Genomic DNA, 14,480 nt, shown 5'->3' with positions numbered 1-14,480 from the left:
TAAAGAAGCTGCTTTGGTTTGTGATAGGGCAAAGTAGAGCTAGGCGGGAAAACTAAACTGAATGCTGGGAGAAAGAAGGCAGAGTCAGTGAGATGCCATGTAGCCACCAGAGGAGAAAGACGCAAGCCGCCAGTCAGAACCTTGCCGTTAGGCCATGAGACTCATGGTAAAATATAAAATAATAGGAATGGGTTAATTTAAGATATAAGAGCTAGCTAGAAATATGCAGAAGTTAATAGGCCAAGCCGTGTTGTAATTAATATAGTTTCTGAGTGAATATTTCAGGTCTGGGTGGCCAGGAATTGAATGAACAGCCTCTGCCAACACTTCCTTCTTCCTCTCTTTCTCGGCATATGAAACCAAAGCATAACAGATCAATTAAACCATAGCCATGATAACAGAAAATAAAAATTTTTAAAGTACTTTAATCTCAATCCAGGAGTGGTAGTCCATGTCTGTAATCCTGGCACTTAGAAGATGGATAGGAGGACTGTGAGTTCAAGCCCAGCCTTGAACATGTAGTAGATTAGTGTCTAATAAAAACAGACAGGTAAGTAGACAGACTTTGATATTAATATATTTATAATGCCCCAAGAATTAGTGATTGTTAATTTCCTTTCCATTTAGGCCCATCAACTTATCAAATATCTGAGATGATGGGGGAAGCACAATGTGAAAGACAAACTTCTGTTTATAACACACAAGGCATGGTGATCCATGCCTATGACCCAAAACTCTGGGGAGACTGAGGCAGAAGAATCAGTTTATAGGCGGCCTGGCTACATACTGCCTCAAAAGTCTTTAAAACTTTTTCCCAAAGAAATTATATGCATAGTTTGTTAAAACTATGAAAACAAAGCCATCAGCTGAATATATGATGATATTTTTGTACTGGGGGACATGGCTTTCATGTAGAGCACTAGGAAGCAGCTGAGGCCAGCACTGCGCGATCTTACATGGTTACGGGGGGAGACAGTTGCCATGCATACTTCAGGAAGGCACCACACTTCTTTTTCCTTCTTTCTTACTCTCTGAACATTCTTGTACTTTATCACCATCACCAACTTCAGTCTGACTTTTCCCAATTCTAAATATATCTTCTTTATCAATAGCATGGAAATACTATATTTGAGAAATATTAAAAATAGGTGAGGTACACATCTATAAAAGCGCCTGGGAAACAGTGAGACCCCAGATTCGGAAGACAGTGAAAGGGTTTGTGATGGTTGATACTGATTCATCTTCACGGTTCTGGAGTCGTCTGTGAGGGATCCTCTGGAGATGGCCGGCTTCTGTTCACCCTGTTGGAGAAGTATCTTGACTAGGTTGGGTGAGGTGGGAAGACACACACTGAAGGTGACCAGCACTGTCCCTGGGCTGTATGTGGAGAACGCCAGCTCAGCACTAGCATTCACTGCACTGCACTTGTCTCCCGGATGTCGTGTGAGCAGCTGCTTCAAGCTCCTGCGCCTTGATCCCTGCCATGATGGATGGGACCCTGAATGTGAGCCAGAGCAGTCTTCCTTCCTTAAGGTACTCTCCCAGATATTTAATCACAGCAGCCGTAAGGAAACTAATGTGTTGTAAGAGACCACTTGTTTGTTTCCTGGCCACCAAGCAATTGAGACCCAAAATAATCGCACAGAAACTCTACCCATCTCCATTAATTTGTGATCACCACCACAAGGCTGTGGCCTACCAGCAAAGTTTCAGCAAGTCTGTCTCTGGTGGCCGCTCCATGGCTTCTTCCTCACTCTGCCTCCTTTCTCCCAGCATTCAGTTTAGTTTTCCCCACCTAGCTCTACTCTACCCTATCACAGGCCCCAAACAGCTTTTTTATTAACTAATGGTATCCACAGCATACAGAGGGGAATCCCACATCACTAATGTGAGGTGAGCCTGGAAGTAGAGAAGAGTAATAATGATGCCAAAATATTGTTAAAGGGATAATTCTAGCCTTTTCACAAAAATCCATTAATGAAATTTGTGGATTTTTCCAAGCTCTTAGTATATAATACTTAAAAATAACTGCCAGAAGATTTATCTTTGAGTATAATGTTCTTACCAATAAGTAAAAGTTATTAAATAAAATGAGCAGGCTCATATCACCCCAGGAGCTTGGCAAGTACCTGTTTTCTATGTAACTGTCAAGATTTTTCTCTTGAAAATCTTGAGTAGTGAAGATACATATCACTATCATCTTCATTGTTCTGTAATTTTCAGTGAATCCTATACAAGTTTTGGAAAATACAAATCTTTGCCATATATAAAAAGTATTAAATTAGTAGACTAAAGTATAAAATGATGTGTACATCACTTTTCCTAAGAGTCCTGGCCAAAGTTCTAGAGCAGCACAGGGCTCAGCGGTCTCTTCGCTCACATACAGCTATCTTTTAACTACAAATAGCACATACCAAAAGGCTAACACTTCTTAAGAGATTATGTCTAGGGATTTCCTAAATTGTTTAAAAGATCACTATGAAGAATTCTTGCGAACAGTTCTGCACTTACTGGGTCTGTGTCCTTTTAACTTGAGAATTTACACTATGATTGCTCTGTAAACAGCAGAATGTTCTAAATACTGTGTAGTGTACACACAGAACTGGTCCTGGCTTATCTTGCACTTATCAGCTTGTTTATTTTTATTCCCCCCGAAGCTGTGTTTCTAACACGAGCAGCTGCTACTTTGTAAATACTTTAATGGCTTCTGTTAGTTAGAGCTGTCGGTTTAACAGACAATGTTATAAAAGATTTTCATTCTTCCATGTGATTACACACCTTGAAGTGCGTTTTACCCTGAAAATCCTCTGGAGACTGGGGCCTGGGAAGGTATGTCTTTTGAGGGCACAGAGCCAAGAGAATGGAAAGATTTGAGAATGGTGTGTGAGATCAGGGACCAATGTGCACCTGCACTGGGTTCTCAGAGTCACAGTTGTTGAGAGCTCACACTTTACACCCAGCACTGCTGGAGAAAGTCTTCTGTGCAGCCCAAGCTAGCCTTGAATGCGATCCTCCTGCCTCTGCCTCTCAGTACTAATGTGACGGATCTGTCTAGTCAAGACTAATTTAGCTCTTCTGGTGAACGTGAGGAGAGGCAGCTGAGAGGAGTGACTTATCTAAGACAGCTGACAAATGCAGGGGTCACACCCTAGTCTCCTGAAGGGTTCACTGTTGTCCTATCCTGGGAGCCTGTGTCAGACAGGAGAGAGTAGAAGCAATACAAAAGACAAAAGAGGAAGCAGAAAGAATTAAAATACTTTGAGTCCTGGCAGGGTTCAAGGACTTCATCAAGAATCAGGAAGTGTGTTCCAAGTGGTTTACCTACTGAGGTGAACACTGTGGACACTTTGTATTATAAACAAGGACAGCTACACCCCAGTAAGCTTCATTTAGACACTGAAATTTGAATTTCATATACTTTTCACATATAAGAATGTATCATCTTTCTAATAATTTGAAAATTTAAGGAAAAACTTATGCCAGTTAGCATTGGTAAATAACTAAAAATAACTATTAAATACCATAAGGTAAACATCTATAAAATGAATTTGGTACATGGGCTATAAGCTTAAATATTTGTCCTAGGAAAAAAGACTAAAACAAAATTCTAAGTAATTCATAGTTTCTTTTATGTTTTTAATAGGGGATAGAGAATTCAGTAATGCCATAGATGTAGACTTAGCAGATATATGCAAACTATTCATACAATTAGAATACACATTTTTGTCAAATGCCCCTGGAACGTTCTCCAAGACTAACAAAAATAAAGTCATAAAATAAGTCTTTTTACCTTTGTTGTGCTGAGTATCAAAACCAGGGTTTCAGGCATAGCAGGTGAGTGCTCTACCCCTGAGATACCCCTCTAGCCCTTAAGTAAGTCTGTTAATAAAATATTTTATCATATAAAAGTATCTTCAGCCAGGTGGTGGTGGTGCACACCTTTAATCCCAGCACTCGGGAGACAGAGGCAGGCGGATCTCCATGAATTCGAGGCCAGCCTGGTCTATAAGAGCTAGTTCCAGGACAGGCACCAAAAACTCCAGAGAAACCCTGTCTCAAAAATCAAAAAAAAAAAAAAAGTATCTTCGGATCACAGTGGGAATAAACCAAAAATTATTAGAAGTAAAACTGGAAATACACATAATGAGCCAAAAAGGGAATCACAAAGAAAATTCTAAAACTTCTTGAGACAAGGGAAAGTGTGTAAATTTATGCTATTCATCACAAAAAGAAAATCTCAAATAAATATCCTAACTTTATATCTGAGGAAACCATTAAAAGAACAAATTAAAACCAAAGGAAGCAGAAGGAAATAAGATTAAAACATATAAAAAATACAAAATCACAAATAACAAAAGAAAAAGTTAATGACACTTAAGGTGGAGCTTTCAAAAACCAACAAGAAAACTGACAGACCATCCATCCACTCTGCTGAAAATCAGAAATGCCCCCAGGGATCATGCCCCACACAGATGTGGGTGCTTCTCCAGCATTACGTAAGTGCGTGCTGCCCTACTAAAACTAGAGCATAAATAGAGCAAGCAGACAATTAGTGAACTGGATTAGTAACCAGAGCCTCCCAACAAAGAAAACTTGTTGGCCTCACTGGAGAATTCTACCAGTTAAAGAGGAATTCCCAACATCCTTTTCAAGGTCCTCCCCAAAACTGAGGAGGGAGTTCCCAGAGCCAGTTTTAGAACAGCACTGTTCTAATGCCAAAGTCATACAAAGGCACGGAAAACTGTTGGCCAATGTTTCTGATCAGTACTGATGGAAAAGTCCTTAACAAAGGCTAGCAAACCAAATTCAACAATGCAAAGCAAGACTTAGACACAGTGACCAAATAGGGCTTATGTCTGGAAAGCTGGAATGGTTCAACAAATGAGAGTCAGGCTACTCAGTCACATTAACAGAACAAGGGACAGAATCTTCAGGATCTTCCCAGTAGTATGGCATGTGCAGAATTCAACCCTTTCCATGACAGAAAACACTCAACCAAACAGTAAAGGGAGTAACAGACTCACAGCCTACAGCAAACTGAGTGGGGACGACTGACAGCCTGAGCTGGCAAGGTGGCACCACGAAGCCTGTCAACCTGACTTCTGTCCCCAAAGCCCACGTGGTGGAAAAACTGACCTTCATGTATGCACGGGGTACACACATACCTACAATACAATAAATAATACAATTTTGAAGGACTGAAAGCTGTTTCTATAGGACAAAGACAACACCAAGGTGTCTGTTCTTTATATTTAATGAGGTGCTGGAATTCCCTAGCCAGGTTAACTATGCCAAAGAGATTTAAAAGAAAAAATCGAAATCTAAAAGAAACAAGTAAATGATCTGCTTGCTAAGTAATGGTCTTATTATATAAAGAAAACTCTTTAATTTTAAATTTTATTGAAAAATTGTTAGAATAACCAAATACAATAAAGCAATAGGAGAAAAATCAACATTTATCATGCTTCAAGGGAGTGGTCTGAAAAGTAGTGATGAAAACAGTATATCCATCATGGTCACTAAAAGAGGAAAATTGCCTTACCAGGGTGGCAAAGGCCGTGCACCCTGAAAAGCTTGCTGAAAGGAAGTAGAGAGCAGGTGTGGTAGCATACACCTGTATCCCAAGAGTTAGAAGACAGAAATGGGAAGGTCCCTTGAGTCCGGTGGTTCAAATCTGGCCTGAACAGCATGTATAGACTCATGTCATACTCATGAACTGGAAGACCAATGTTGACAAACAGCAGCACCACTAAGCAACCAGCTGCTCAGTGCAAGTCCTATCCCAGGGCAATGGTGACTTTGCAAATCTAAAAATCTTAATTTCTGTTTGTATTTCTTCGTTTACATCTGTGTGCATGTGGCATAGTGTATATGTAGGAGTCCGAGGACAACCTGCAGGTGTCAGTGTTCTCCCTCCCTCTGTGGGCTGGGGGATCAGACTCAGTGGTCAGGCTCAGTGTGAGCAGCTTCCCCTACTGAGCCATCGTGACAGCTCTTCATAGAAACTTGTATGGAGTTGCCAAGGGCACTGCCCAGTTAAGGGGGATGTGAATAAGGACAGTGTCAGACACGTTACACTTCTGGATTCCAAGGGTGGGATAATCAAACTGACACTTAACAGAAAGTACACACAGAGACCAATGGAGCCCCAAGTGGAGTGGAAACCACAAACAAACTTCAGGTATGTGCTCAAACAATTTTCAACAAGGATAGTGGGATCACTAATGGGAAAGGCAGTGCATTTTCCATAAGTTCAGTTAGTGGCACTCAGAAAACTATTCATATGCAAAACTGTAAGCTATGCCGTTACCTTCTATCTTGTACAAAACTAACTCAGAATAACGCGCTCACTGTGAACCACAAAGGCCCAGGGATTCCTCTATCCCGCCATGACAGTTGACGGCCCTGTCACGGCCACAGTGGAATTTGCAACAGGAGGGGAGAAATGAGCCAAAATTTTTCAGGCCCTGACTTTTTTCAAGTACTTTAGGAATGAAAATGTCTGTCTGTCTGTCTGTCTATCTATCTATCTATCTGTCATTTTACATTCTGACTGCAGTTTCTTTTTTAATTTATTTATTTTACACCCCAGCCATAGTTTCCCTCCTTTCTTCCCAATCCCTTCCCCCACCCTCCCCTTCTGTCCCCGCCCCATGCATTCCTCCTTTCTACTCAGAAAAGGGAGGCCTCCTCTGGATATTGACAAAACATGGCATATCAACTTGCAGTAAGACTAAGGGTCTTTGGGACCCTACTCCTCATCCTGTGTATTTTTTGTTTATGTTTTATATTTCTGCATGTACTGTTAGGGATCAGCAAGTTCTATGGTGTCAATGTAGTGATAGCTTGCCTGGAGATCAGAATGCAAAGCTAAGACACTAGAAGCCAGGGAATGGTGGCACAAACCTTTGGTCCCAGAACACAGGAGACAGAGGCAGACAGATCTCTGTTAGTTCAAGGCCACCGTGGACTACCCGAATTGATCCAGTCTAAAAGAGCAACAGAGCTCACACAAAAGTGATCCCAGCACTAGGGAGGTGGGGACAGAGGGATATGGCTGGGCAGAGAGCGGAATATAAGGCAGGAGGAGACAGGATCAACAAAGCCTTGCAGACCAAACCTCTCCTATGAGAGAATTCTGATGGGGAGACCCTACCTGCAGTACTGCAGTAGAACAACCATCTCCTGAGAGCCGCCTTCTCCCCTCAAGTGAGGACTTCAGACTCCCTTGCTACATCAAGATGAGACGATGATCAGCCAGACGAGGCCTTGGCCCCGATGTTTAATTATAAAACTGCTTGTCATCTGCCCTCATTCTCACTCTGCAGACCAGCATCACGTGCCTGTGCTCAGGTGAGCAAGGGTACTGGACCCTCTGGTAGTCTTTCCAGTGTGCCACACTGATTAATCTCCTGTGAGGCACTAAGGTTTGTCTGCTGATTTTCACATGTCTGTAACATAGAAATATACCTCCTCCTGTGCATTATAAATTTTGGTAGGAGGCTGATGAGTGTAGTCCGTGGTAGAGTGCTTCCCTAGTGTGTGCAAGGCCCTGGTTTCGAGTCCCCTCACCACCAAAAATAAATAAACAAAAATATAAAAAATAGGAGCAAAGTGCTTCCCACTGAGCCTGAGGACCTAAGTTTGATCCTTGGGGCCTGTTGGGAGGAGAGAGTTCCCACATGTTGTCCCCGCTTCACATACAAAACACACACACACACCCATACGCGCACGCACGTGCATGCATTCTAATTACTTTAAAATTTTAAAATAATACTTAGCTAAAGAAAAAAATTAAAAATGTTTGGGAGGGCTGGGGAGATGGTTCAGCAGTTGAGAGTGTGCTGACTTTCCTTTTAAATTTATGTACTATATGTTAGACTAATTTGTTATAATTATCCAAAATAATAAAAATAGCTAGGCAATTGGGTGACATTAAGAAAAGATTAGATGATTAATTATGTTGACAAAAGCACTGTGAATAGGCAAAGTATAAAAGAAATTTCAAATTTGATCTTGAGAAGACTCATGTTGGTGCCCCTGGCTGAGCTAGGTAGAAGAGACGGGAACTGCCAACCCCACCCCCACACACCTGCCTCGTGCTGCACAGCGGATAACAAAGATAAAGGCTGCACTACGCACATGATAATTGTTTGTCACAAACTACTTAGCGAACTGTATTTGCATTTTTCTCATATCTTACTTATTGTACATAAAACAGAGCTCCTGGGGCCCTTGGACAGAAGAGACACGCTGAATGAAGCTCTTGCTGGCCCAGCTTTAACACCTGAAGGAGAAAACACATTTCCAGATCTTCTTCCCTCCATTGGTCCCATGCACAGGCACGCTACTCAACAGAAAATACCCAGTGGCCCTTCTAACAGGTAAAATATGATGAACTGAGAGTTTACCATGTAAAGAAGTAATTCACATTCAGCGCTTCACATACAGCCGTGCGCCTGCTGTCTGTACGCTGACTTTGTGTCCTGGCACTCTGCTGACAGGATTCCATCAGATCCGAGGTCCTCTGGTGGAGTCCACTGGACCCTTTTGTATCGCGACATCTGCAAGCAGAGCTCGTTTGTCTTGTTTTCTTACTGATATCCCTTTCGTTTATTTCTGTTATCTTACTGCTATCTTCAATCTCAATATTGAATAAGAGCAGACGCGAGAGCCCTTGTCACACTCTAGGTATTAGAGGAGATGGCCTCAAGTATGTTTTATTCAGTATAATTTTGTCTATCAACTTAATATATACAGACATTTTACTTATTTGATGTGTATGAGTGTTTTTGCCTGTGTGTGTATGAGTGTACCATGTATGTACCTCATATCCACAGAGGCCAGAAGAGGATGCTGGGTCTTGGAACTGGAGTTAGGAGATTGTGAGCCACCGCATGGGTGCTGGGAACCAAATGCTGAGGCAAGAGCAGCTTGTGCTCTTAAGGGCTGAGCCATCTCTGTAGGTGTCCTGGAAGCCATTAAAATAAAAAGGCTCCCACTGAGCTCACAGCTTGTGGCTCCACCGTCCGTGAACCACATGCTGTAGTAACCCAGAACAACTGTCACTGTATGCTAACGCCTGCCTGACAGAATTCCTCTAGAATATGGTAAGGGAATTTTGCATCAGAAGTCTAGAAAGTGGTCTGTGAGGGAGAAACCTGGTTGAAGGCAGAGTCTATGTGGAAATATGGGTCGAGCTCCCAAGAGTGTGCCCTGGGCACAGGGAAGGGACGGGGCCAACATTTCAGCCTGCACCATGAAAACAGGACTGACATCTGTGCTGAGACCCGAGAGGTGCCTGTTGACGGGGTCAGCACCTGTAACCCAGCCTGCAAAGGCGTCCCAGGGTTGTCCTGGTATCCAGGAGCCTGGGAAGGGACTGAGTGTCAGAGCTGGAGCAGCAGCAGGCGAGAGCCACCCAGACTGCGCCTTTCCAGCTCTCTCCAGGTTTACTCTTCCTTCACTCCACCCAGCGCCCTTATTTCAGGCCAGATCCGCCCTGCTCTGTCCTCTACCTCCCCACTTCCCTGTCTTTATTATTATTATTTCCTTTAAAGTTTTCCATTTGATAGACTTATCTGATCAAGGCATATCTGACTTGGTTTGGGGTCTGAATCTCAGCCTGCTGGGAGCTGGGGTGGCTTCAAGTTAGCTTAGGCCATCCCTTTTCTTCTTTCTTTCACCTTACGCTCTGCCCTGCCCTCTCCTTGTCTCTGTTGTTTGCCGCCATCAGTGTGATATTAGCCAGGACTCTTGGCTCTTGCCTTCTCCCATCCACATATTTATCCCCAGAATAACTATGTGACTGCAGTATTATCAGTGTTCTCTTACTTTAAGTGACTGGAAAGCAGAGGCTGATCTTTTTGTGGTTCACCATTATATTTTCATACTGTGCCTATTCTTTGAATATTACTGGTATAGATTTCCTCAATAAGGCACAGCCAGCAGATTAAATCAAAAGGCAGAATCATCCAGGCATGGGAACACACACCCTTAGTCCCAGCAAAGGGAGCTAAGCTCTGAGAGTTTGGGGCAGCCTGGTCTACATAGCAAGTTCCAGGACAGCTAGTGTTATAAAGTGAGACCCTGCCTGAAAAACAAGACAGATTTTTTTTTTGTTTTGGTTTGTTTTCTATTTGTTGCCTCCAAGAAATATACCTCATCATCAAAGACAGAGTCGTAAGGTGGAGCACGGAGAGAGGAATTCCCAGCGAGCGGAATGAAGAAGCAAATAAGTGTCACAATAACTAAAAACCAGAGTAAGTCAGACTAAACAAAGCCACCTCAATCTGAATAAGGGTGCAATCTATCAAGATGCCAGTGTGACTCTAAACAGGCATGCATGGGGACACCCAAACCCATGAAGCTGTTAGGTATGACAGCGTAAGTTAACCCCATCACAGAAGGAATGCGTGGCGCTAGTGCTGCGTTCCCGTCTATGCACAGGTCACCCTGACTACAAAGAAAAATATCTGAGCTAATGGCATCATAGATCAAGTGGGTTTAGACACTGCAGAATACACAGTCCTCTCAGCAGCTCATGAAATGTTTTATAAAATAGATCCTGTCATAGAATACAAAACAAGTCCTAAGAAAAATAATATTTTCTTTTATTCTATATGATCACAGTGAAATAAAATAGAAATAAAATGAAAAATTATGGCGTGCACACACAAATTCATGGAGATTGAGAAACACTGAATAATGAATGGGTTTCATAGTAAAATAAAAATTAAAACATTCCTAGAATCTAATGAAGTAAAAACATATACAAAAGCCTGTAGATGCAATGAAGAGAATCCTGAGAAATGTATATCTATACATAGTTCCATTAAAAAAAATCAGGCCAGGTGGTAGCACACACCTTTAATTCCAGCCTTCAGGAGGCAGAGTTTCCGTGAGTTCGAGGCCAGCCTGCTCTACAGAGGGAGTTCCAGGAGAGCCAGAGCTACATAGTGAAACTCTGTCTTGAAAGGGGGCAAAAAGGAAAAAAAAAATCAAAGCAATTTTAAATAAATAATCAAATGATGAACCTTAGGGTCTTGGAAGAAAACAAGAACAAGTTAGGTGATGGAAAGAAATAACATCTAGATAGAAATGGACACAAAAACAAAATCCCCAAAAAAATCAATAAAACAAAGAATTAATTGTTTTAAAAAAAATAATTTTTAACAAACTTTTAGCTAAAGTAGCCAAGAGAGCTACAATCCAAATTAAGAAAAGTAGAGATGAAATAGAGAGGTTACAATAGATGCCAGTAAAATTCAAAAAATAAGAGAAGGTAGAAAATTGTAAAGGAATCAATGAATTTGTAGAGACTTAGCACTTACCAAGAAAATGTTCTGAAATAAATATCTTAAGCAGATTTATTACAAGCCATGTGGTTGAAGAAGTAATATGATACCTCCCATTAAGAATGTTCAGGCCCAGACAGGTTCATGGCCGGATTCCAGCAGACCACTGAGGAACTAGCACCAGTGTTTCCCCCAAAGGATTCTGGGAAATACAGAAGGAAGGAATGTGTTCAGACTCTTTACACACCAGTATTATAGCGATAACAAAAGCAGAAAAAGACACAATAGAACAAAGGAAACTATAGGCCACGCTCCCTCATGCACACAGTGCAAAACTTCTCAATAAAAGGCACGCAGAAAAATTCCCAAGGGCATCAGCAGGAGCTGGCAAGCCAGCTCAGTGATGACGAACAATTGCTCTTGGAGAGGGTCAGGTATAATTCCCATCACCTGCACAGCAGCCACAACCATATGTGACTCTGGTTTCAGGGATTCCTGTACCCTTCTGTGGCCTCCGCCAGTGTGCTTATACACACATGTAAAAAGTTTATAAAATAAATAAAGGTTTTAAAAAAGAATAGCCCTGAATGATAATTCAGGCCTGGGAGTGCAGCTTGGTTGGTAGTCTTTGCTTAGCATGCATGAAAACCTAGGCTTGATCCTCAGTGCTGCAGACACTGGTTATGGTGGGCAGGCACTTGGGGGGTCCAAACAGGAGGGTCAGAAGGTCAAAATCACCCCGAGATGTACAGTGAGTATGGGCTCTGTGGAACCTTTAAAACAGAGGAAAGAGTACCAGTGAGATGGCGGAGGGGGGAAAGGCACTTTGTATGATGCCACAGGGCCCACATGGTGGAAGAAGAGAATCTGCTCCCCCAAGTTGTCCTCTGACTTCCTCGTGCAGTGTGGCATGTTCACACACATACACACAATACATAAATTTTAGATCATCCACCACAAATTAGCTTCATTCCAGTATTGTAGTGATGGTTCAACATACACATTAGTGAATATACTACATCCTGTAAACAGACTCAAGGACAAGAAGAATGTTATCTCAGAAAAAAACTTGACAAAATTCAGACTCCTTCTGGGAAAAGCTTGCTGAAGCAACCAAGAATAAAATACGCAGATCTTAGCATACAGGCTATAGACCACGAAGATGGCCAACACTACATATAGTGGGGAAAGCTGAGAAGATCTAAGCATACAGGCTATAGACCATGAAGATGGCCAACACTACATATAGTGGGGAAAGCTGAGAAGATCTAAGCATACAGGCTATAGACCATGAAGATGGCCAATGCTACATATAGTGGGGAAAACTGAGAACATTTCCACCAACATCAGTAGCAACACAAAAGCAACTTGAGGGAAGGTTTCTTTGGTTTACAGTTCCTGATCACAGCCCATCACTGTGGAAAAGGAAGGGCAAGGACTAGAAGCATCTGGTCACATCCAGTCACAGGCAGAGAGAATACGTGGATGCTCACTGACCAGCTTGTAATGTCTACTCAGTTCTGGCTTAAACCAGGGAATGGTGCCACCCACGTCAGTCAACATAACCAAGACAGTATTCAAAGAGTTATGTTTCTGATCTGGCTGAGACTTCAGTCATTCCATGTCAGTATTCAAATTATTGGTTTTTCATAACTGACTTGGCCACTAAAACATAGTTACATAACTTGAAGCACACTTTAGAAGCATCCTGTGGGGTACTAGGACTAAGGAAAAGAAGTCCCTTAGCTCCAGAGCTATCTAGACTGGTTACAATTGAACTAAGTCAGCTGGGTACTAGTGGCGCTCGCCTTTAACCCCAGCACTCGGGACGCAGAGGAAGGCAGATCTCTGTAAGTTTGAGGCCAGCCTGGTCTACAAGAGCTAGTTTCCAGGACAGACTCCAAGCTACAGAGAAACCCTGTCTTGAAAAGAAAGAGAGGAAGGGAGGGAAGGAGGGAGGGAAGGAAGGAAGGAAGGAAGGAAGGAAGGAAGGAAAGAGAAAGAACTGAACTAAGTCAACTTTTCTAGTTCCCTCAGAAAATTTATCCACCCAGATATTTACACTCATAAATTCGGTTGGTTGCTGGTTAGTTTATTTCTATTTATTATGCCTTTTAGCAAATAATAAAAACCCAGAGACAGATACTGGGGTTCAACCTGAAGATCAGAAAAGCAAAGCAGCCAGCCACTGGCTCTTACCTCTATGTCAGACCAAAAATGGGCTATCCCGCCTCCACGAATCCTCACATTGAGACTGGACTGAGACCTGTCTCCTCCGGTTTTATATTCCTCTCCAGTGCTGGGATTAAAGGCAGGTACCACCACTGCCTGGCCTGTATGGTTGACTAGTCCGGCTGCTTTGCACTGATCTTGAGGCAAGCTTTATTTATTTCAAATGAAATGCTACCTAATTAAAAGTTAAATTTGTCCTCATTGATTTTTATTCATTCATATCTGTGCAAGTTTTCTTAAAGTTGGAACAAACAAAAATACTCTTTTATTCAAGATCTGCTGTGTGCCTGGAAACAATGTAACTGAGGGAAATGTCAGTGTTTACAAAACAAGGAAATTGTCAACAGAACGCCTGCCAATGGACTAACCAGGAAAGAAATTACAGCCGATAATTCAGGAAGATTGGCTCAAAACAAACGGCCCCTGCCAACAGCAAACCTGACAATTATCCTGTTGTCTAATTTGGCTCAGCCTAAGGTGACCTTGTTTGCCCATCTCAGTCTTAATTCTTGCTAACTTGGCATGAAACACGAACATACGGCATATGTCTACAAAGTCCATTTTTGCATCTTAAACCAAAATAAATGTAGTTTCTGTTGAGTGTTTCCCGTAACTGAGCTTGTAAGGACATTAGACAGACCTGGCTGTGTCCATAGCCTGCCCACTAGCTGCTTCATAGGGGCTGCCTATCAAACTGGAAATTCTCAGGAGATAGATTGTTCTAAGTTTGGTCTATGACTAAAGCTAGTCAATTTTAAACATGTTCCCAAAGTTATAGTCAATCATAAGCCCTTTTTAAAACATAAAAATGAAAATATGTCATCAATTCATTGCAACCAAAAGGTTTTTACAGATTTTGACTGAATTTAAGGCAGCATTTTTTTTTTTAAGCTGTACAGGCTACTGTGAGAGGCCCAGTATGGTGATGGGCACTTGGGGCCGAAGCATGAG

The 14,480-nt window shown here is 42.1% G+C and overlaps 1 protein-coding gene across 2 annotated transcripts in view; it reads left to right on the top strand.

The window, feature by feature from the left end:
- The window catches only part of LOC121459478 (WD repeat containing planar cell polarity effector), a 283,095-nt gene that overhangs the window by 255,604 nt on the left and 13,011 nt on the right, over window positions 1-14,480 (top strand). For both annotated transcript variants that reach the window (XM_041669297.1, XM_041669296.1), the window contains one exon: window positions 8,222-8,384. In XM_041669297.1, coding sequence (XP_041525231.1) covers window positions 8,222-8,384 — 163 coding nt within the window. The remainder of the gene's footprint in view (window positions 1-8,221; window positions 8,385-14,480) is intronic.

Source organism: Microtus oregoni, unplaced genomic scaffold (genome assembly GCF_018167655.1).
Source record: "Microtus oregoni isolate MIOR12 unplaced genomic scaffold, Mior012 000019F_ref0000042, whole genome shotgun sequence".
NCBI classification, from domain to species: Eukaryota; Metazoa; Chordata; class Mammalia; order Rodentia; family Cricetidae; genus Microtus; species Microtus oregoni.
Note: the sequence above shows the minus strand (reverse complement) of the source record. Positions and strands in the feature narration are given on the sequence as shown.